Below are 25,546 nucleotides of genomic sequence, written 5' to 3'. Positions count from 1 at the left end.
AAATAATTTTATTGATTTACATTTTACTTTTCTCATGTGAATCGATCTAAAACAAAATAACCAAAAGAAGACTGTTGGACTTCTGCAGTTCTTACAGATTTGGTGTGGTGGTTACAGATTTTCATAGCTAAAATAAATGTCAGATTGCAAGGTTTGCATGATATCAGACCCTGAGAGACAAATTGTCTCTGCGCTGAATCTCGGAACAGCTACAGCAAGACTTGCTCACATCACATGAGATTTCAGCTTTTCAGACTTCTCTTTACCCAGAAAGCAAAGCCTGTATGGTCTTTTTTCAAATGGTAACTCTCCCTTTGAATTCTGCAAGCATTTATCCTGATGTTGCAGGCGATAACGTGTTAATCTTGGATGACTTTTAAAAAAAAACCCTCCAACATATGAATAGCCTTCATATTTTCAAGGGAGGGGGAGAAAAAAAGGAAGATTGGTTAAACTGCTTCGGATTTAATGGCTCATGAATTCATGAGGTAATATTGTGGGAAATGTGATGTTTTATCAGAATGTCATTCAAATGAAAGGTTTAACATTTACATCACAAGAGTGAGCTCTAAGTAAAACTATCCTCAGGGAAAGAAATGCCAGGAATAAACATTATGATAAAATTGTGTGCTTGCTATAAAGTACAAAAATATTAAATAAAGCCCACAGGTTTGAAGACACTGGGCTAAACTTGCTGCAATATGATACTCTGCCGTGACAGAAGAGTAACTACAATTAGCAGAATCAAAGATCATTTTTGAAACTTTCTTTTCTTCTTTATAGCTGCTTTATTAAACAAGGGGAAAACCTAAAAAAAAGACACAGAAGGTCCCCGAGACTGACTTTTGTATGACTCTAGACACATGTACAAAAACACTACATCAACAGTTGTTCAGCTCACACACAGAATTTTGCCTAAGTATTTTCTTTTAAGATCTTCCAAAACAAGACTAACAATTCTAAGACATTTTTACTTTTAGCATTTTACATTACTTTCTTTTTTTAAAAAAAAGAATCACCCAGCTAAAATTATAAATTTGGAGGGAAAAAAAAACCACTGACTGCAAACTATTGGGTACCTTCAAAAACATCCTTTTAATTTAACTTAGCTGTGGAAGCTAAGCATGACCAAAACACCAAACTTTTTATGTTAAATGCTGCTGGATTTATTAACCCACAATAGATTTCCTGTGCTTTAAAATCTCAAAGACCAGGGCTAGCTGGGAAGGACGGCAGGATGATTCCCCTGGCCAGGGATGGCTCCCAACAGTAACGTTGGGTTTCCAGGGATGAATCCCGATGGTAACACCGGATTCCCAGGGATGAATCCCGATGGTAATGCTGTGTTTCCAGGGATGGTGCCTGATGGTAATGCCACGTTTCCAGGGATGAATCCCTACGGTAACGCTGCATTTCCAGGGATGAATCCCGATGGTAACGCCACGTTCCCAGGGATGTCTCCCGATGGTAACGCCACGTTCCCAGGGATGTCTCCCGATGGTAACGCTGCATTACCAGGGATGTCTCCCAATGGTAACGCTGCATTTCCAGGGATGAATCCCGATGGTAACGCTGCATTTCCAGGGATGAATCCCTACGGTAACGCTGCATTTCCAGGGATGAATCCCGATGGCAAAGCCGCATTTCCAGGGCCACATCAGTCGGGCCACATTGCAGCCGCAGCTCAACATTGCCCCCCAGCGGCCCCTGCGAGCGCCACAGCGCAAAACGCGGGGTCTGTCCCCAAAACCAGAGCCAGGCCTGAACACAGCGAGCATCAAATTTACCTAGAGACTCAGCAAAACAGGCATTCTCAATTAACATTCTCTTCTGTCTCCTCCAATAGCTGAAATTAATTGTGATTAATATGTTATAAGTCATAAAACATTAAAGCGATTCTTAAAATATAAATTAGAAGCAGCTTCTGTCTTGGCCCAAGCTTGGGTTTGCTGATAAATATCATCCCCAGGCCTGTTGAAAGGAGATACACTGACGCCACCATGTTTCTAATTAGAGACACATGGCAGTGTCACACCGATTGCAGAAAACCTAACCCTTGAGAGTTCCAGAGTTTGCTGTTTTTCCATGTTTTCAACACACAATGGATATGAAATATCAAACATTCTTGTCTCTACCTCATCTAAGCCTGTGTTACAAGAGAGTAAGTTGTCATTTGAAAGAAAAACAAACCAAAAGATTTTTTTTTAAATTATAAGGGTCATTCAAGAATGTGAGCACACAAGAACACAAAAATGAGGGGGAAAAACCCCAAACACATAAGTAAGTTATATTTTCTCTCCTTTCGTAGGAAAATTCCATATTCACTGATTTCCTGTGGCAACTAATTCCACAATTGAAATGCCCACTTTTCCAGGCGTGTTTTCCAAGTCTGAAATCAGCCACTGCTGGGGAAGCTCACAAATCATTTGAGCAGCTGAGTCCCAATATTTCCTGTGAGACTCAAGAGCACGTTCTCGTTGCACCACATCTCCAGAGCCTCAAACACACCCCTGGTACAAACCATACTCAGAACCCTCAGCCACAGTACCAACTCTTCCAAGCCAGTACAGGCAAACTGAGGCTCATTTATGCTGTGGCCAGCAGGAATGACCAAGAAGCAGCTTCTGATGCAGACGGATGGAGAGGAGAACAACGGGTTTGCCAGCACAGCCCCTTCAGAGTGCAAATCCAGAAACAGTCACCCTAGCAACTGCTCTCAAACTTTGACAGCACAGGCTCTCACCTGAGGCTCTATGTAGACAGCAGCAGCAGTAACAGGATAACAGTGTTTGGCACTGGATCCCTTTTCAAGGAATGCACAATGTACTTTAAAGTGTCCAGAAATCATTATTACATTTACTCTTGATATAATCCCCTCTTGCAGGTTCTGGCTATGGTTTAAGTGTGCAGGTGAACCACAGACAGTTGTTACTTCCAGATCACCAATTTTGTTCTCAGCTTTCCTCAGACACGTGCACCACTGCCGTCATTAGCAGAGCTGTCTGTCTGGGTGTTGTACAAAAAAGCTGACAACACATAGCATTTGTGTGGTGTAATATATGGCTGTCATCTTGTGAGGCTTGAAAAGGCTCATATGAGGCTTTTATGAGGCTTTCAAACTTTAAAAACAAGCAAAGTCAAGAACTAACTAAAATCCTGGGGTTTTGGATCTGATTGTCCTCACATTTTTTCTGGCTACTGGGGGATAAAAGTAAGAGGAGACAGTGAAAGGCTGACATTGATTCTGCTTCTCATATGTTCTGAATAAAGTCTAAAACCCATTACTACAGTACAATTAAAAACATAATTGTGACTGCTCTCAGAATTAAGCCCTAGAGGCTTTAGACTTTAAAACTAGTACTTACCATAATCTCCAGTTTTCTCCAAAATTCTTCCAGTTTAGCCATAGGCTTAAGCCACCAATCAGTGCACTTCAAATACCTCTTGCCTTGGAACCAAAACTGCCTAAGCCACTCAAACTCAACCTGCAAGATAAAAGCATATGGCACCATAAATATCCGCAGTCCTTATCTGGGGCAGGAATGGGGTAATGCAAGAATCCAGCTACACCTGAACAGTCCCACAGAAAAGGAGACAGTTACTAAAGCAGGTCATTTCAAAACACACCCTTACACCCAGCTGTTTATTTATATTCCACATCCATCTGTGACCTGAGCTACTCTATTCAAACACAGAGAGGTGCAAAACTCTCTTTTCCACCCGTTTTTTACATGGCGTACATGTACAACAAACATTAAAAATTCCAGTCAAATATGTGCCAACTCTGGCTTATTGTGATTAACACTGTGGATTTCAAATTGTTTCAGTCATAGAAGATTGAAAAAAGTTTGCAGTAGTAATGTAGCCCAGTTGCTATGGGATGAGAGGGTGGCACACAAGGAATCATGGCCTCTCATCCTTCACCAGACAGCCCAGGTACCAGAGATGTGCTTTTCTTTAAGATTAGTCCATAGTTCTCGTCTTTAGAACTCTGTATCTAACTTTGTTGTGGAAGTTATGTTTCACACTGAGTTCAAAGCTGCTTTAATCATTATTTGTACCACAAAGAAGATTTGTTTAGCCCTGCTCAACTCTGAAGATGCAAACAAAGACAACCTACCAAGGTGAAAGAATAAAGCAAACTGCCCAAAGCTGTCATCTAACACTCTCTTTCCTGCAAGAGAAAACTGAACAGTACAGACATCTGAATGTGGTCCAGTTAACATTAACTAAATGTTTGGTCAATACATTTAAGATTACAAAAAAAAAAATAGTATAAAAAGAATATTAAACCAAATTTGTTAGTAAAATATAACATTAGTTGGCAGATACAGATCTTAAAATGTTTAAAAAATCCTGACTGCTAGCCAGTGACTTTTTAGCAGAGAAGTTTGATGACATCCTTCCTAAAAAGAAAAAAAAAAAAAGCTGAAGGAAATTTTGCTTCCTCTATAATATTAACGAGGCATGAAGGACCCAGTTATGATTTGGTAAAAAAAAATAAAAATCAGTATATGTAGCTTTGGGATAGCTGAGCATATCATTCAATTCATATCATTCAATTAGAATTCTAAGAACTCTTTTTTTTCCTTCCCTACTTTTTCAGTTTTTTGGCCTCTACCATGTGATGCCTGACAAACTGGTTCCATGACATTAATCATGGGGCCATTAATCAATGAAAAAAAATTATTTTTATTAAAATCAATGTTAAAATATGACTCATCATAGATCTATTTCAGTCAATCTGATTTTTTCCTAATCATATTGATTTGTTGCAATAATCTATGTAATTTCACTCTAATTGCAGTCTGGCATATTGGCCAAGATTTAAATCCCATACAAAATATATATAATTTGACATAAAAGAGTCGCTTTTTAGGTCTAAGACAAACTTTTGCAACAAGCTAATTCATTTTCTGCAGGATTAGCTGGTCTTATCAGAGGTCAGTGTGCACCTAATTGCAACAAGAGGCTGTTTAATGATGTGGATTGGTGTCTCACACAGCTATCAAACTGCTCTGCATTCATTTCACAGCATCTCTGTTTAGCTCTAACCTGGGTTAATAAATTGGTCTTGGGGACAAAAACAATGTTTCACCCTCCAAGGTGGCCACCAAGCTGCTTGACAAGTGTCTGCTCTGAACTATGACCTCTGAACAGATAACTGTTAATTCTGAGAAAAAATTATCTTGATGGAGCAAGGGTGACATGATTTCTCTTCTGTAGTAACTTTTTTCTGTAGCAGGAACTCGCTCCTCCTGGCTTGTCTCCTTCCATGCACAGGAGAAGCTGTGCCAGTAAAAAACCTCAAAACTCAATACTGAAGAGAGACAAAAAGCTCATTATTACCCTTATTGGAATGGAAGTTAGAGAACATTCATCTTCTCTGACAAAAATCTCAAGTTAGCAGCTCTTTCTTATAATTTTGTCAGCTTTAATTTGGAGACTCCCATACATGAGGAACTAACTTTAGTTATCATTAGAAAGTATTTTACATGACTGAAGAGGACACAGCTTAAACATATTTACATATAAAAATATATAGTCTGAGTGTCTGAGGAAAAATTTTCATCTTATAATTGATTTTCACTTATGACTTACATCTGTGCAAGTAAGTTCAGAATCAGGCCTCATATGTTTAATTTCAACATATTTTCAAGTTGTCTTTTAAGCAATGATTAAAGGCCATTTTTAGGTTACTGTCAATACTGGGTAGCAAAAGGCCAACAGTAGCATTTGACATTTTGTAAGGAAATGCTCCTCAGCCAATTATTTAAAAGTACTGATTACTAAATGCCACACATGAAGGTGATCTATATTTTCTCTCTGCCATACTAGCCAGCCACCAACCATGCTGTCAGCTCACTGTAATGTGCTAAAACATATTAACCTTCCTTTGGCTGCCTACAACTCTCCCTTTCCCATCCATGACCTCAGTGCCTAACACCACATCCCTTCAACTCAGCTAGCCCAGCCTTTCTACCTCCCCAGGCGTTCTCCAAGCTCAATTTATCTACTGCTGCCATAAAAACATTTGCTATAGGCAAAAGTGACTGTACCTCACAAGCAACAGGGCACCTAATTCAGTCTCTAGCTTAAATTATGGTAATCAGGATCTGATTATCAGAGCTGAGCAAACACCCTGATGTGAACAAACCCCTACCTTTCAAACTTCAGGACTTAGGTTGAAACCTGCCATAGTTTCAACACAATCCCATGACTTCCTCTGGTGTTTTACTACACTGAGAACATCTGAATATTAGTTTGGTGGTGGCAAATACAGAAGCCTTGAAAGGACCTCACACAACATGAACTATTAGCAGATTTTGCATATAGTCAGAGCAAGAAAATTTGTTTTGAAATGTGAGGAACTGGCTGGTGAAGATCTTTTCTGCCAATTTATTTTTATATGTATGAGTATTTACATGATCTGTCCAGCAGTATTTAGTTTCTTTAAAAAGAATTTAGGGGTTTTTGCCAGGTGCCCTGTAGCTCTGTTTGGGAGGTACTCAGCAGCTGGGTATGTTTAGGAAAGCCAAGCAGGAGAAAAGTAGTAGTAGGAGCAAGACATTTCCATTCAGAGAATTGTACAAGATAATTTCTTTTGGGATAAATTATTCCTGACCAAACAACAATCTGATTGTGACTGTGTGCGAGTATAGTCTATTGCACTTGCACAGGCGATTGTACAGGCTATTGTACTCCAGAGCTGCCAGGTAACTACATCTGTTCACCATTCTACACCTCTGCCACTGAAGGATTTGTTCAGACTGCAAGGCCATAAGCTACACAGACAAACTGCCTGTGAACACCCTTAATTAAGGTTATCTTTACTTACAACTACAAAGTACACACTGCTAGCGAAGTGACTCACACATCTAACACACAGCACACACCTTGCAATTACTCAGATATTCCTTTGAAGGCTGTTTTAGTGAGGGAGACCATGACAACAAAGCTAGGTTTAAAGAAATATTAAACTTCCACCTGGCTGTCCAATAAAGATGCTTAAATCCTCCTCAGGTTAGCATCTTACTTTTTAAACAGGAATATCTCTGTCAAGACATCCAAGACAGGGTCCTGACAAATGAACTCTGGGAAATCTAGTAAAAACACCCCCTCCACATACTCTTTTAGAGATTTCTCTGCCCACCACAAAACTGGAAAAAAATTAAGTATCCACCTATGCTTCAGATCCTCAGTTCAAACACACTTTATCAGCAAAGCAAGTCAATTTTCCTGCCCAGGAGTACAAAAGCGAAGGCACAGAATCATTCCTCATTCTTTCAGACCCGCTCTTAGGCTTTTTCCCTTGAGCAGATACAGATAATTCATCCAGGCCTCATTTGGCAGAGCAGTTCATTTCAGCACAGACTGCGAATCTGCTAAACTAGTATATTTTAGCTCGGTACTGTGATGGTTCTGTTCTGGTTAATGTTCTCTGATGATCACTTTGGAGGTAGCAGTAAGGGGGTAAAAAGAATGAACCCATAGCATTTCAGGAAGATGAACCAAGAAGAATGGCTGCATCTAGTTATAAGTTAAAACTGAAGAACTTCAGTTATGACAATATTTAAAAATAAAATACAACATCATCACCTCTAGATACTGCATCATTACAAGCTCATGATCTCTGGTTGAGAGGAAGAGGAAAAGAATTGCAAGGAGCTTCATGAATAGCACAGAAAGCTGTTTATCAGAAATACACAGGCAAAACTGGGAAACTGGGTGGCAGCTCTCCATCAATCCTATAGAGAATTGTATTTTAGTTATTATTTTGATTTTGCATTAAAAATTGCTAGTAAACTAAGAGAGTGAAATGAAAGGCTCATTTTCATCAGTAAGCAGTTTGATTCTTTAAAGAAACAAAACAGTCTCTTGCTCTTCCACCTGCTTGATAAAGTTTGAACCTAAAACCTGTATTAGTGCCTGAAAGGACAAAGATTTCTCATACAAGAAGGTAGGAAGCTTTTATATGCAAGAAAAGCTGCATTAGCTTCACAGGTCTTTATGTTTTCAGCTCAGTGATGTTTGAAAAAGAAATAGGCATTTACCATGGAGATAAGCCTCCAGAAATTGTGTCTACTTGTGCAGCAATAAATGAAAGTTAAGTAGCACTCAAATAGAAAGTGAAGATTTGACCTTGGGATAAAAAATTAAGAAAAAAAATTAAAAGAATAGTAAAATAGGTGGATGGGTAGTCTCTTTTCTTTATTAAGAATTAAATATAGATCAGTGTGTCTACTAAGTGCACAATATGTACAAGTTAAACAAGGGCTGCTGTTACAGTATATCCCATATGTGTAACAGGAAACATCCCTGTATGTCACATTGCAAAATTATTCAGGTGACTGCAAACACCAGGGGCTACTCTCTCACCTGATGTAAACAGCACATGGCTTTGATGTTAAAGGACCCGTGCAAATTTACACCAGCTGTGCCTGTGGCCCTTGCTGTGCAAACCACATATGCGTGTAGTTTTATGGACTGAGCCTGATTAATGTTTTGTAAGCCCCTGCATGCATCAGACTTCTTTAAATTGCCCTAGGAGCTGTTTTGGTAAAAGTCAAGGGCGCAAATCTTTCACCAACACTATGCTCCATTTTACCAGCTGTAAACACAATACAGATAAAAATGCATTCTACAAAGTTTTGGTAGCACTATACAATATTATATTGCTCAGCAGACAGCAATTTAAACATTTTACATGAATCCTTATTTGAAGGCAAATGACCTATGTACTTCTAATTTATCTTAGTAGAAATACAGCACAGCTCCAGGCAAGAAAGCACTGCCAGGATTCAGTGGAATCCTGTCAAAGTGCATTTATACACTTACATCTTTTGTAGCACTGAACGACCTGCTTAATTATGTTCTTCACAATTATTTCCACTGTATTTTCTTCAGAACATACTTTAGAGCCCACAATCACAATTGTGCCACCCATGGCGTTATGTAAAAACCTGGTTCAACAAAAACCAGGGATTAATAACTGAAAAAATTTGCCTGCTCCTTTCCCTCTAATCCTCTAATCCCTTCTCCCTCTTCCTTTTTGTTAAAGAAGTGCTAGAGTAGTCTGTTTGACCACCACACTGTCAGTTCTGGTGTAGTATTTTGTGAAACCTCTCCTACTTTACCAGCAGAGGGATCTTAAGAAGGGAAATAATCTAATTCCACAATAATCCAAATTCCTGTACCCAAGTAAAAAAGTCATAAAAGCCACATTGCAAACTCGTACAAAGAAATGCCTCATAAGCAGCTGAACACACTTAATTGCCATTAACTCCATGAGGAGACTGTACTGCTCAGACCTGGCTGAAGTACTGTCAGTGCAGATCATCTCACCTCATTATGTATTTCTTCTACTTGCTTCACCACTGCAGCTTCCAGTGATTTCAAAGACCAAGCTGCTGAATCAGAATCTGTCTGTAAATTCTGGAGTGCCAGTTCACACTGTCCAAGTATGTATTCCAGTGTTCCTCTTGAAGACTACAAAGATACAATAAAAACTCAAATAGCCACTTCAGAAAATCTGTATTTCTCAACTACATTTCATCAGCAATCCATGAGGTGTGGCGCAGCACATTCTCAATTCACATCTGATAAGCCTACCTGGGAGTTAAGGCCAACTACTAATACAGAACCGAGTGTACCTCCATCAAAAATAAACAGCAGGTGTTAATGAAAATAGTTTGATCATAATCATAACATGAACCACAATTCTGGTAAGACACCATGGTGCTGCACATATGGCACCAGGATATTGGTTTTACCAGGGACCAAACAGTGAAACGTTTTTGATACTTACATCTGCCACCCTGTGAGTTGAGCTGAACCGAGGTGATAAACCAGCCAGAACACAGTGCTGATGTGTCATATTGAGATCATCTAGGGACAGATTAGAAAACCTTAAGTACAGGAAAAAATTATACTTAATAAAAGTTAATCTGGTTGAATATGATTATTATTAAGTACACTACTTTTCTTGCTTTAACGCTTAGAGAATTCAGTCACATAGCTCCAACGTTTTGCAGAGCACAATAACTACTCACTATCCTGGAGTCAAAAATATTTCTACTTACACTGGTTTTCTCCTATACAGTTAGAAGTGGCATTTTCCCACCTCTTATAGGGAAAGTTCAACAAAACAAATTAATTCCTCCAAAGCTTGAGGAGACTACTGAGTCTAGAATGCTGGGGAGACTAAACAGACAACTTGGAGGTTACAATCTCTTTCCCTAAAATCACTAAAAAATACTGAAAGCTCTCAAAAAAATGCTACAAAACAAAACAAAAAAAAAAGAATTTAAGAAAAAACTATTTCCTATAGACACATATGAGGTAAACTGCACAGACCCCAGTCTTGCAAGGGCCATAGAATACTATCATCTCTGGACATCACAATATTTAAATACCACAATCACTTTCAAGAATTGCATCAGAAAACAAACCTAAACACTTCCACTACCCCTTTCACAGTGTCCATTCTTTGTGGTTGTATGTAGCAAACACAGAGTTAGACTTAGTACATTTTGATTTGCACCTTTATTCAAACCCTTGGCAAATCTTTCATTGTAGAGCTCCACCTTGGATTTGCTTCCAACTGTCTCTAATCTTTCATGAATCTCAGAAAGAAGCCTGTAATTTTAAGAGTTTACAATTAATCTAAAACTCTAATTGCACAAAAATAATTGAACCTTCATTGACTGCATGCCCCAAAGCATATTAAAAAAATACATTTTTGGTCTTAAAAGATTGTGGCAAAGATATGCTTTCTTTTCCACCTAAATATATATATTAACTGAAAAGAAAAATCACTCTTTGTTAAATTGGCTGTTGTCCATCTGGCATGAAAAGCTTTTATCTGGATACAGAACATTACACCCAGCATACTATTTTGGTTTTAGAGCCAAACCAAAGGTGTTTCATTCCTTGGTCATCCATGTTGGAAGTACCATAGTGCTCTTGTGGGGTTCAGTAAAAAACAACTCTTAAGGAGTCAGCCTCAGTTTTACATGACTAAGCACTGACCTGTGAGGTTTGCAAAACAAAAACTCTTCAGTATAGAACATAGGCTACTGTTCTCTATGTAGGACCCCTCTACCAGTAAAACTTCTCAGTGATTTTCCTGCTATTTACAGATAGCAAATACATTTTGGAATCTGCATGTTGCATATTCAATTTTTAATTGTGGAGACAAGTTCACATGAGAGATCTGTCTCTCCCTGCACTGTACTGACATCTGGGGTTTTATGTCTCGTTTTCCAAAAAGACATCCCTCCATCACAGAACGTCAGCACAGTCCTCTCATCTCCTTCAAACTTCTGACAGTTCCTCCCTCTTCTCTGATCCTGTTCTCAGTCCCTGCCCCTGCTCTGTCCACTCTGGGCTTTCTTCTGACAGCTGAATTACCTGGGCTCTACCAGCAGCACTGATAGCCCTGTGCTTACACAGCCTTTATCAAAAAAACAGACTAATGGACATGTCTATGTACAAACACTGAAATAAAATACATACACTTAATTCTCATTCTATTACTGAACTAATTATTAGTGAGCTGAGGAGCCAAGCTCTTTGAGAACAACAATGACTCTACATCCATGTCCCTGCAGAATGTTGCAACATAACAAATAAAAGGTAGAAAGATGAGAAATTCTTAGCCAATCCTTAAAGGAGTGGGGGCTAAAGGCCCTAAACTTACTATCTGGAGGTAAGGTATTTCCCAGGAAAACACAAACCACAACAAAAAATGTCTCCCAGAATTATCAAGAGATTTATACAGTTTGTTCTATCTTCTCTAAAGTGTTCCTCTGAACTTTTTAGACAGTTGTCTTTTATCTATTTCAAGAGGCAAATAAAAGGAACAGTGGTGTTTAAAGCACGGGCAATCTTTCATATTCTAACCACCACAAGAATCTGTAAACCGCAGTGAAATGGACTTTTGCTATTAATTTTCTTAACTACCATAAACAAGAAAACAATGCACAAATAAAACAGAATTAATTAAAAGTCTAAAAACTAAAAATAATGAGTTTAGAAGAAATATGTCAGAGTTTCAAAGTTTGGTAATGACAAATACATTTCTGGACTTCTAAGTCTTAATAGTAGGGAATATACCATTTGAATTAAATGTGGACTCAAAAAAATGAGGGGGGTGAAAAGCTCCAACACATTCAAGATGCTAAAAAGCAAAGAGGGTTCAAGTTAGTTTGTGAAAATAGAAGCAGATTAAATACTTAGAAATAGTTTAATGAGTCACTATATACATGTGGAAGTGTTTCCATTAAGTACTTATCTTTTACCACAAGCCAACCTCTGCAATGTGTGCAACCTACTTCTGGTTGGTTATGAAAATAATTTTTTGATGCTTCTCAAACTGTAATTTGCTGGGGGTGGGGAGTGGTGTAAGATTCAAAGTTCATCTTCATGCTGTTTTAAAACCCTAACCTTCAAGCAAGAGCTTGATCTATGGGAAACAGCTGCAGAAAAGTAAATCTGCCTTTGAAAGAGTCCAGAATGTATTTTTGTTAAGTATGTTTTGAAGTCATGGTAGGAAAATTAGTGAAAATTGTAAATCTGCTTGCAAATCTGGTCATGTCTAACTCAAAGATTAGGGGAAAAATTCCAATTTAATAGTAGGACCATGACAAGCCTAGTTAAGCATGCTCTAGGACAGAGCAGATGGGGCCCTTTGCTCACCTCCACGCGCTTTGGATTTATTGCATGCACCCAACACGTTTCATATTAGACACCCCTTGACTGTGTACTTGAGGCAGCAGAGTTCAGTGTGCACTTCCTCTGCAGACCAATATATTATTCTAAATTGAGCTAAAGTGTTTCCGTTTCATGAGTGATATAAAGTTTAGATTTGAATTTTCAGGCAGCAGACTTGCAGCCATTCACCAGACTTTTTTCTTCATATCAAGAAAAGCCAAAACAATTGTTTAAAAAAATCTGTCTTACTGAAAGTAATTTTGAGTTTTTGTTGGTTTTTCTTAAAAAAATACATTCATATTATTGTAATAGCTTAAAAGAAGAATGGATGTGATCACCTTATGTTTAGTATTAACATATATCTAAATTATGGCTCATTATTTCATCTGAAGAGGGCTGCTGAGAAGGAAAATGCAAATTTAAACAATAAGACATTTTACTAAATTCCTCCCCAGAATAGCCAAAAAACATTTATAAAGCCAATGAAGAGAGGAACAGAAACATTATTAAACATCTACTAGAAATGCTAAAAAGAAAAAACTGGGTGGTTTTTTTTTGTTACTTTGCTATACCCATTGATCTTGATTTACAAGTTACTGTAATTACACATTACTGTATGAAATATCCAGTTACCACACTTTCTTATATAGATTTGTGTGTACCACAGGAAATACTAGTGGTATTACAGGTACAGGAATTGATAGGATCTGACTTTTATAAATTATAAGCAACATATTGAATGTGATGTTTCAGCATTTTCAACATTCTATAAAGCAGTAACACTACACCATTCCAAAAAACTGCAAGAACAGACCTACAAGAGAAGCTGACTTTTGTGCTAGGGTGGATGAATCAGTGGTGCTCACAACCAATCCTCCCAGTCCTATCAACCAGTGCCTGTACGTGAACCACCACCAGCTGCAGGACTCTCCCATGCTCCCTTTTCTAGATGTCTTGCATTCTGCCACTGCTTCTAACATAATGCCAGTAAGAGAACTCTCCTTACTGAAATGAGTTTCTGCAAAAGCACACAAGAAATTAATCTTTTTTTTATTATTATTATTGCCAAGTTTCTTTTTTTGCAGTGTTTTCATACGTTGTCTTTTAGATGGCAAACTCAAGATGTCCCCTCTTAAAAGTCAGTGCAAAAAATCTGAGCAGTAAAAAATACACTAAAACTATGTATGTTTCCTTATATTGTCTTTCACCCTAACTCAAAATTATAAAGGCAGTTCTGCTACACAAAGAAACCTAATAAAAGGGCCATTTTGAGAATGCCCTCTAAGACTATTTAGAAAAGTAATTTTTTTTTCCAAGTAATTGAAAAGAAATACAAAGACTATGAAAATGCAGAAGAGATTAAAAAAACACCTGGCCTACAGAGCTCAAATCTGTAGCTCTTCAAAAGTATTAATAAGAAAATGATTTACACATCATCTTCAAAAGAATGTTTAATATATCCTTTGTTTCCATCTAAACATGCTCATGATGTTACTCATTAAATAAACTAACTTTCTGATCTACCCTTCATATAGAATCTCTGAAAATACTTTAGTTACTATATAAATTCCACTAGGGAATAAAAAACACCCTTATGATCTGGTAACTCAATCAACTACAATCTACAGTATTTTGCAATAAAAATACTAAAGTTAGTCTCCTTCTTTTATTAAATACCTTCTGAATCTGTTGGCCAGCATTGCTTTACATGCTTAAAGTTTCCAGTCAGGAAGGATTAGATAAGAAGTTTACTTGATGCCCTAACTGCTATTGCACAAAAACAGACTATAACAGGAATTTCTAGGAATGTTTAGCTGCCACTTAAACTTTATTTTCACCATCCCTCTTTCCCTCTAGGCTTCTACTTTATACCCTAACAAAAAAGGGAGGCACATCCAGACCACGATGCCAAAGGATCTCACATCCTAACACCTGATCTTTCCATGTCTGAACATACTTCAGAGCAGTTAGTCCAGTACTTTTACACGACACTTCCCTGATGACAGTGCAGAAGATTTGATGAGATAACTAAGAACAGGGAATGGTACATGGTTTTTATGATGGCTTATAAAGTTATTGTTTTTAGTTTATAAGTGAAAGGTAAAGTTCAAGACTGCCCATAAAGTTGGGAGTGTGACAAGTCATTCTAAGGACATTCCACAGAATATACCTTCCACACCATAAACACATAAGGAGGGAGCTCTGCAAGTGCTCTCAGTCTTCAGAGATGATGTCTGTCAAGCCAAGATGCTAAACAGGCCAACATGATGCTGTCAGAAGCCTAGCTCTTATTATTGTGAGATTTAATACTAAATTTATTTTAACAAAAAATGATAACCAAGAGAAAGAGAAGCCAAAAAAGAAAGAAACAGATTTTGTGCCAACAAACCTTAGCAACAGTTCTCGCTTCATTTCTTTCAATGGGTAAACCTTAGCACATGAGCTCAGCTGCTCAAGCAAATTAACTCAATTTAATTTTCTTTTTTTAATCCTCTACGCTTGAGACATTGAGACTCATTCTTGGAGTAAGACAGCTGCGTTCATTATGATCTTAGTATAATCCCACTACTAGAAAACAGCATGTTTGAATATAGACATAGTAGCAGAAGGAGAGAAGTGTCATGTGTAAAACTGGTGGCTAATGAAATATCCACAGATTGGCACAATGATTGAAACCTCAAGAACCATGGTACCAGAAAACTTTATGACATTCATTCACATCTTACATACAATAATAACTATACTTAATAAGTCAAGCTGAAGAACAGAAATTTACTTGTTGAGCTTAAGAGATGCTCAGAAAAACTGCATTAAGAATACAAAAAGAAACAATAGAATGGGACAGATAACAGCACAACTTCTGGCAAGCTCTGGGGAAATTCTAGTTATGGCCTGAAGCCTAACTTGGACTAGTAATTCTGACTGCACAACAGACAGAAAAGCTGAAAAAGTCTCTTTCTTAGCTGTAAGGTGAAAGAAACATTAAGAAAAAAAAAGTTTCCCATAACACTCTGGAATTAGGCAGAGTAGGAGGAATTTACTATATACTCCAGACAGATTTCATGCTTTCCTAAATAAGAAAAGTCCCAGCTATAGGTGGAACTATAGGAAAGTATGGCAACTTATTTTAAGTTGTAAGTGTAATTTTCTCTCTTTTTCAACAGAAAGTCCAACTTCTTAGTCCTTGAAAATTACCAAGCATCAAGTAGATGTCTCCTTGGTGAAGTGGCACTGCCAATCCAGGTGTCTCTATGTCCCATGCTACCTTCAAGCCAACATGCCAAACAGCTGGGTCTCTTCCCTTCAATCCTTGCTCACTGCTTTCTTGTACGGCTGGATCTTGAGAGAGAAAGAGACCACAAAAATGAGAGAACAGTGAAGAATCATAAATACAAAGTCTGGTTTAGACTAAAAGATATCCCATATTGGTACAATCTTAATAGGCTTAAAGAGTCCATAGTCTCCATCTGCTAAAATCATCACCTCCAAATTGAAAAGTATGCAATAGGTAAAAGGGGAAAAAAAGCCATATGACATCAAGAATTTTTTTGCAACCAACTTTACCAAGATGAAAAAACTTTAACTTAACTACCAAGTGAAGGCTTATCAAGTCAAGGCTGGTAATGAACTCAAGGTTTTCTGAAATTCTTCAGCACATGTAAGGGGAGTTTTAGTTAAACATCACTAAATTTTTTTCATTACTAAAACTACAAGCATGGAAATAAAAAATAAAAAAATGCAGCAACACTGATATGATAGATAACTTCTGAAAGAATTTCAAGACATAAAATGCCAAAGAATTTTATGAACAATTTCACTTGTTTATATACTTGTAATTTCACCAAATCATAAACTGAGACAAAGTAAGGTAAAATAATGATTACAAAACACAGTCTAGACCAACAAAGAAAATCTTGGAGCCATCTCTGTCATTCTTTTCTCAAAATTACTAGTCAAACATGCTAGATAACATGTGCAAGAGCCAATGAAGCTTCAATACATTTGTCACAACACTTTTCTTATCATTATGCAACATGAACGTGTTGAGCTTGGGGAAAAATAATCCACTGCATAGAAATAGCATTTAGAGCTTAATCCCTCAGAACTATTTTCATAAGCTTACTTCACTGCAGTATAAATTGAAAGATACAGTCAGCATTTATAACAAGGTATTTGGGAGCTATGGTGTAACAGTTTTACAGCTAAAGTAACAGTGCATTTTGACAAAGGAGGGATGAAGTTTTAATAAGTAGTTGGCACAGAACAGCAGTGAACAGTTTGAAACTAACTACAAACCATGCCCAATTCTTGCTTACAACTTAGTAATTGTGTCCATTTCACTGTCCACTTGAAATGTCCTTTCATGTAGTAATTTTAAAACTTTTGTCTTAATTTAATTCTAGAAGAGAAATATTAAAGTTGTATAGCTCTTATTATAAGAGGCACACACGAAGTGTGACTACAAACTCATACTTTTAAAATATTCATGTCATTTATCTCACCTGGTTACTGCAGGCTGTTTAGCTGGGGGCAGCCTTTAGAAAATTAAGACAATTTATTAACTATTATGTCAATGAAATGTTGTCAAAATTCAGGAAGCAGAGAGACAAAGCCTATTAAAGAGCCAATCTAAAAGTTCTTAAGTGAAAATTCTTAGAGTCCCCAAGTTCTCACTCTTCACTGCTGCAGTTCTCACCCAACTGAAGCTCTGGCTCAGCAGCAGCTCTAGGCCCTTCCATCAAGGAGCACACAAATGAGAAAACAAGAGCTAGCAAACACTCAGAAAAATCAATACTAAACTCTTCAAGGGGCTTTCATATTTTCTACCCTGTTCAGATAAATCGTAACTTAATTTAAGAAAAATGTTTTCTGAAAACTGCAAATAGGATGGCTTTCAAGGCATTTTTAATGCAATACATCATGGATATTATAAAAAGAAGTAACCTTTTGGGTTAACTCTCTCTGTTATGCTGCCTTCCCATTCACTTTGGCAGCAGCACTGTTCACAATATGGCACCAATAAAATATAGAACTACAATCAGAGACAGCAATTTCAATCAAAGTTTCCTGGGGTCTCCTCATAAATCCAGCACCTTTGGAATGTGCTCGTTAAAATGACTTATTTTTTGCAGTTTGATAAATTTTTTATTGCTTAAGTACTGAGTTCAAATACAGCTCACAGTCTCCTTTTCTCTATATTCTCAATTATTTCACCTTATAATTATCAGCAGCAATTGAAACTGATTGCTCCTACCATGTTATTTTGGTAACAAATGGAAGCAAGTTGCTACTTGCTTTTAAATGTAAGCTACCCTGAAACTGAGAACAAGGGAAAAACAGACACCTTAACATTTGTGGTATATCCACAAGTAGCACAGACAAACCTTTACATAAAAAGAAGTCGTTATTAAATTCTCTATGACACCTCAAGAATGACTGGATGCTGTATATTTATTGATATAATTACAGTTGCCACTTAAATGAAAACATTTGGATGCATCTAAATCATAAGTATTTGAGACTAAATCATGTGAATAAGTCATGGAACACATACGCATCACCTTAAGAACACAAACTTATTTTGTAGTAAACCATATAGAAACAGTCAAATATAAAAATATTTAATGGAAATATAACAAAACTATGTGCAGATTTGAATTCTGGTCAGCAGAGGTTTACAGACTTGGGCCTGTAAGAAACCTTTATGCTGGAATCCCAAATAAAATGGTTCAATGAAGTAAAAAGCTTCCCACAACATAACAACAATACCTCATCAAACCTGTAATTATGGTAGAACCATGAAAGAGAGAATGTAGCTGCAGAAAATTGGCCACAGCCTTATGCTCTTAACTAGACAGCTCAAATTTCTAGAGATGTTCCAGCACTTAGATCTGATCTTATCAGCTTTGGGTCAGAGTTAGGTTCAGAACAATATGAAACTCGTTTTCCTGGAACTACTTTGGTTATTGCTCCAGAGCACAGAAAGCAAAAGTAGCTTTGAAAGGTTTCTTTGCTATTTGGCTCCAAAATCTTCCAGAGTTTGAGACTTCTTTTGATGCACTGAAACCTAAATGACCTGTATTGAATTCAAACTGTAATGCCAAATTATATCCTAAATGTAACCTTACACACCATTTCTTAAGACAACAGAATCACTGCCAACACATTGCTAAGAACAAGGACTGTAAGCATTTACTTCAACATTAAATCCAACTGATCACTGTTATATTATTTTTTTACAGATTGATTGATGTTTTTCCCAGAACGTAAAAGAATTTGGCACATGTTCCTCAATTAAACAAACACACAAATTACCAGTGTCTTTCAACAGCAATTTATATATGTTACATACAAGAAGTGAAAGAAGCAGAACATGCTTTGCTTCTCAGCAGCTGATGGGAAAGAAGAAGCATCTACCCAAAGTTATTTCCTCTACTTCACTGCTGAAAAGCCATAGTGTCAGAGGTTAAATTCTATTACCATTTAAATTTTTCTTGCAACTAAGATTCACAAAACCCAAAACTTGTAAGATTTTGCCAACGATGTTCTTATCAATTCATGTTTGGCATGCTGTATCCAGATATATCAGGAACAAAAGCACTAAAATAAGAACAAACAATATTCTGTTATCCCTTCATTTCTGAAGAAGCTGTATTTGATCAGTGAGAACATGTCTAAAAGAAACACCATAACCCACAAAGGTCTATTCAAGCGATGATTTCTTTTTAGACAACAGGGATTCTAATCTATTACTGTGAAAGCTGGTGGATCACTAAAAATTTGACTCTTAGAACATAAATCTAACTGGTTAGACCCTACAAGTTAGAGCTGTGGCCTTTTCATGCATTTATTTCTTTAAAAGTAATATAACATTTTCTACATACCATTTCTGTAATTTCAACAAGTAATAATTCTGTTATATTATTGGCATTAGAAATTATTCCAATCCTGCAAAAAACATCTACTCCATGACTTTTACCCATTAAGCAGTACATAAAGAGGGATACTGGTCAGCTACTAAGTGAGATTGACTTCAGTGCTGAACAACTTCTGTAGTTTCAGGATTTGTTTAATATGGTGGGGAAACATACATCTGTAGTCCATCTCGATTATTTTTATCCCAAATTAAATGAAACAGCCATCATTAGGCTACATGCCAGGATTTTGCTTTTAACTTCACAGAGTAAAAACATATAAACAGCATTTTAGAAAAGAAACAAGCACAAAAGGCCCTTGAAGATAAGTCATCAGTGCAACTAACAGTAAGTTTGTTAAACCTTTTCGCATCACCTTGTCAGCAGACAGCCAGTTGTGTAGAAATTCAAGAGTTAAACAGCGAGTTGGCCTTACAGCAAGAGAACAAACTAGATAAAGAACAAACCAGGTAAAGAATCTAGAGAGAACTACTTATTTATCTCTTTCTCTGTGGGAAATCCAGTTAAGAGAAAAGATGGACACACTTCAAATGTTTACATTATTTTCCATCTCGTTTAATTTCACAACTGAAACAAGTCTCGATTTCAAAGAACATCTTTCAATTTAGAACCAACTTGTGCTCTGCTAATGAAACTTCCTACAAAACACACTGACCTGATGGAAAACTAGTCATTAGTTTATTAGAATAAAATGCAATTTTTGAAAATGCTCTTATTCTACTGAATTGCAATTCACTTTTATTACTGCAGAAGGAAATAAATATGGGTTATTAGCTTACTATATTAAAATCCTGAACATTTCTTTTACCTTCATGCTTTCAGGCAATAGGATACTTGTAAGATAATGTGTTATTAAAAATGTTGAATTGGTCAAAATATAAAATTCCTGTTCCTTGATAAATTCTGAAAAGTAAATTAATTCCAAATACTGTTAATGGCAGTATAATTGAACACACATTCTGCAACCTATTCAGTTCTGCACATGCACCCTGATTACCACTCATGCACTTTCATGCAGCATACACACTAAAAGGAAATCTCTCCAATTTTTATGAGGCCCCATTTTCATCACTTGACAACCTACTCTTAACCTAACGTAACGTAAGTAAAAGCATCAAGCAAAATGTTTACCTTCATTTGAAGTTCCTTTGAAAGAGTTTTACACTGGAAACAAGAAAATAAACACTGATACCAATTAGAATATCAGCTTGTTCCAATATCATTATGTTGTTGTTTAAATTTCTTTTCTGGCATATTGAAAACTGCTTCTACTCCAATTAATACTGATCAAAGTTTCAAACATGAAATTTTCATTATGGCATCAAACAATGAACAAATGAACAAGAAAACAAGTTGTTTCAATTACAGTAGTATCTGTTTGAATGCTATTTAATCCAGTAAGCAGGTACAAAATAAATACTGATATAAAGATGCAAATGAAAGTAAAAAAAAAAAACCATATAAACTGAGTTGTGCATGCTTAAACAGTCTGACAGAGCTCAGTCAGACTGCTTGACTCCAAGGGCTCCTGCTGCTCAAACTCTCACAACCTGGGGATTCTGCATTTGCAGCAGGGCAGATCAGGACCAGCCATGAAGCCCTGGAAGCCTGAGCTTCCACAGGCAAAGGCTGCCACAGACCTCCAGTGGCTGGAGAACCTCAGAGACCAGTGAGGATCTGAGGAACTGAGAGCTGGCAAAATAAACAAGCAAGACCTGGCAGAAAAGGCAATCAAGCCAGTTCCAACAAAAATCAACATGCTTAATTTGTGTTTGCATTTCCCACAGAATCAGTGTTTTCTCCCAGAAAATTACTAATCCAGCTCATCTACATCTTCTAAGGAAAAAACCTCCAACAAAAAAATTTTGACCACATCTACTGTTTTTATTAGGTATTCTGTAATAATTTTGTGACAGTCTTTTTACACCACACTGAGAATTCAATGCTAATTCAGTACTAAATTAATTAATAGAGTAATTAATAATATAAGATGTCAGCATAAAAACTAAATACTTATGGAAAATAAGAAGTCAAGACATGATTCTACAATGATATAACAATATTCTTCAAAAAGATGTTAAGATCGTCATGTTTCACAGTTATGGAGACCTGGTAATATAGGAAATACTGAAAGTCTTTGTAACCTGCAGAAAACATCAAAACAATGACATTATATAGAACTGGAAAGAATAATATTATAAACATTGATGAGCTTATAATCACCAGCATTTAAAGGCTGTAAACAGAAAATCAGAAAAGCAAAAAGACAATCTACTTCTAAAATTCTCTAAAATCAAATCCTCTTGGATGCACTGGGTACAAAGCTTTAATACAAACAAATATTTACTGACACTTCAGGTACAAAACCATATTCCTAAGCTATAAATAGGATCCATTTCCTCCAATTTATGAATAAGCTTTAGGGATTTACAGTGTCATTGCTTTAGGAATATACAATGATAAGCACATCCTGGACTACAGGACATCTCTCCAGGATGCTCCACAGCCATGGCAGGCACCTGAAACTCCCTCTAAAGCTCAATAACCCGACCTGAGCAATGCAAAACCTGAAAAATTTCAAGTAGTGACTTTTAGGTTTTTTCCTTTAAATGATAGAACAATCAATTTATTTACTAGAAAGAGCCTGCTTTTTTTGTTTTCATGTCTATTTCCAAACTTTTTGGAAACAAAACCACAAACTTTTAAGTGTGTTTATGTAAAAACCCTTGTATTTGGCAAAAACATTAATTGTATATAGATATCAAAATAGGTTTTAGCCTAAATATATAAAATATTTCTTTCTACCCAGATCAATCAAATCTTCTAGAGAATTTGCAGTGGTTTTAAAGTACCATAATTTTTACTTATTTAACTTGCTGATAAAAGAAACAAAATCAACTGACGAGTTATGAATAAACATAGCAGCTTTCATTTTTGTTAATTTATAGCTTTCTGAACTTAAAGAAATTCCTTTTTTCCCCTTCCATAAGCGAACTTTATGTTAAAGTAAAAAAATTTTAGCCTACTACAATAAATCCTCATACACAGTATTATTACTTCTAGTTCATGTTTAGGTTTCTTTAACTTAAAATCCTACTGAAAAAATATTTCTCTACAGTACTAATGGAAAAAAACTCAACACATCTTGACCTTGATACCATTGACAAAGAGGACAGAAAGAAGTTCATGAAGAAAATTACACTTTTACCAGTCAGAAAATCTCTTCTACTCAATTTGCTAAGCCAGTTGATGTTTTATATCCAGGAAAATGTAGATAATATGACTTCAGTTGTACTTAAGTAACAGTGACACAGAGTTTCAAAACTAATAACAAAACCAGTAAGAGAATGCATTTGGGAGTATAAACTATTACTTTTATATCACAGTCTTTAGCTGAAACCTACTGAAGTCAATGCAAATTCTTCCCCTGTTCTAAAGCAAACATTCACAGGATTTTTGGAAGAATCAAAAATCAATTGTGAATGATGAAACAGAACATTTGCAAATTCAAATAAAGTGTCTAAATTCTAATCTTATGTTTGCAAAACTAAGTCATTAAAAAAATAGCCAAGTTTGTTTTCTTTCTTAAAACAAACAAAAAATCCTCATGTCTGCTCTTAAATAAAGATAAAAAATGAGACAAGTACTTTAAACTAAAAATGAAATATTTAATGATGTTTCAACTCCACTTTTACCACCACCCCCTCGAAGATAAAGCATGAAATTTGTTTTAAAATAAGCAAGAGCCTACAAGGCCTGTCAGACAACAGTTGTGTTAATGCAGTGTCCCCCCTTCCCAGCTAGAGAAATGTTGGAAAGTCCTCTATAAGACACACATTAACACTACAGCATGCCCAGACAAAATTCATGTATTTCTAAGTAAATACAGTAATACTTCTATCCAAAACCAACTGAAAATGATCTTTCCAAAGAAAGAATAGTAAAATTAGCACAAAGCAAAGCGAGTCTGTATATGATAAATAACACTATAAGAATGGTGATCCCCACCACAGTGAAACATTTTACAGGATAGAAAACATGCACATACAATAACCTAAGAAAGGTATTTGACAGATTTTGATATCCTGGCTCTTAGTCAGGGAGTTAATTACACCAATTTTTAAATCTAGTTAGAGAACAAGTGCTAAGCCAGCTGCAGTAAACACAGGTATTTTGTACACGTTTTAGTGGAAATAAAGATGAGGCTTAAATACAAAAGGTACCACAATGCATTCAGAAGCACATGACAAGTCAAGACCAGAATTAGATGTGCTTGTGTACATACACACAAAGGAACACAGGAGAGCTCCAGGGATCTCAGATATTCTTGTGACTGGTCAAGTCCCATCACTCACCTTCACAGCTGTAACTGTACACAGCCACCGTTGACCTTTCCACCAGACTCTCATCATGATGCCAGCTCACTGCCATGTTCCCCATTCCAAAGTAAGGTTCTTGTTTCAAGTACAGCATTTGTAGTGGATCCATATAATTCAATAAAGTCAAGTTATAAGATGTTCTGTTCTTTAGACTTCTGTCATCCTCTGGTACACAAACACTGCTCTGATCTTTAGAAACAGACCCTTCTTCCGTAAGAGAAGTAGCAAAACTTTGCTCCCTATCTATTACAGTAGCATCTTTAATTTCTTTGGTCTCAAACAAATTCTGTCCTTGTAACGCCTTGACCGCTTCAATATGCAAATAGTCATTAAGTCTCATTAATGCTTTACAAGCATCATGCATTTGTGGACTGCAATATTTTATATCATAACCTTCTGCAGGCCAAGGAACTGTAAATAATCTTGTGTTCAAGTACTTATAAGTGCATCCTGGGTTTCCAATTAATATTCGAGACACTGGAGTAAGAAAGTCCTTCTCTTTGATCCTTACAAGATCTTGAAAGAAACAGTTGTGTTCTCGCAAGGTCAGAAAGCTTTCTTGCACCATTTGATGGAGCTCTGCAGGTACTGTATCAGATTTCCTGAAAATCAGCTTGGAATACTTTGTCTTCCACTAAAGGAGAAAAAACCCAAACAACAAAAAGAAGAAAATAATTATTCTTTTTACAGGCATCAAATTATTTCAAGACAAGGCAAAGCAGTCAAGTTAACAAGAATGAGTCTAGAATGTGGTGAAGATATAGATGCCAGCACTTGTTACTGTATTTTCATATTTCAGTATATTGCACAAAGTGGATATATACCAGCAGCTTCAACCAGGAGAAAAATCTCCAAATAAATAAATAAGAAGACTCTAGAAAAGTTCAGTAGAACATACAGCTCATCTGATGCATCTGCAGATAATGCCACCTTTAAGTATATAAACAACAGAATATCAAGTAGTAAAAAATTGATTCCTCTTTTTGCAAAGAGCCTTCTGTTTCATTCTGATGTATAGAAATCTAGAGGGCTACATGATACACACAAATAGTTTTATATAACACTTTTCTGTGGAAAAATAACAAAACCAAAACATACATTTTTTTAAAAAATGCACTGCTAATATTCTGGTGCTTTTTATTTTCAGATTCCTCAGTGTCTGCCAATTATCTCTCATTTTATATAAAAGCTCTCTTTTGATAGCAGAAAATGCCCAAACTTATTTTCCTCCCCAGCTCCCTACCTGTAGTGTTCTTTTTCCTCATATCCTCTTATGACCACACCAGTTCTGGTATCAGCTGGAGTTCAGAATCCAGCAGTGTGTGGAGGCAGCAACTCCCAGCAAGGTATAACACTGCTAATCAGCAGATTCTTGCTTTGTATGCACAATACTGCTTCCCACTCCAGGAAGGCTTGGATAATTTTATTTTGTTAATCTGGTTTTCTAAGGAAGTGAGTATCACATAATCACACCTTTTATTGGTTGCCTGTAAATCTGCTTTAACTACTGCTGAGACT

At 36.5% G+C, this 25,546-nt stretch overlaps 1 protein-coding gene across 50 annotated transcripts in view; it reads right to left on the bottom strand.

Annotated features, from left to right (window-relative positions):
- The window catches only part of FTO (FTO alpha-ketoglutarate dependent dioxygenase), a 223,412-nt gene that overhangs the window by 157,359 nt on the left and 40,507 nt on the right, over window positions 1-25,546 (bottom strand). For 27 of the 50 annotated variants that reach the window (XR_015275392.1, XR_015275389.1, XR_015275390.1 and 24 more), the window contains 6 exons: window positions 24,005-24,662; window positions 15,910-16,053; window positions 13,529-13,732; window positions 9,809-9,888; window positions 9,346-9,489; window positions 3,366-3,485 (listed from right to left, as the gene is read on the bottom strand). Coding sequence is in view for 31 of the 50 variants with exons in the window: in XM_086847614.1 (XP_086703740.1) it covers window positions 3,366-3,485; window positions 9,346-9,489; window positions 9,809-9,888; window positions 13,529-13,732; window positions 15,910-16,053; window positions 24,005-24,662 (1,350 nt within the window). In the remaining 19 variants the exon portion in view is untranslated. The remainder of the gene's footprint in view (window positions 1-3,365; window positions 3,486-9,345; window positions 9,490-9,808; window positions 9,889-13,528; window positions 13,733-15,909; window positions 16,054-24,004; window positions 24,663-25,546) is intronic. The other 23 variants (XR_015275399.1, XR_015275400.1, XR_015275403.1 and 20 more) reach the window with 1 other exon arrangement.

Source organism: Cyanistes caeruleus, chromosome 12, assembly GCF_971803275.1.
Source record: "Cyanistes caeruleus chromosome 12, bCyaCae1.hap1.1, whole genome shotgun sequence".
Taxonomy (NCBI): domain Eukaryota; kingdom Metazoa; phylum Chordata; class Aves; order Passeriformes; family Paridae; genus Cyanistes; species Cyanistes caeruleus.
This window is presented reverse-complemented; position numbering and strand designations above follow the sequence as displayed.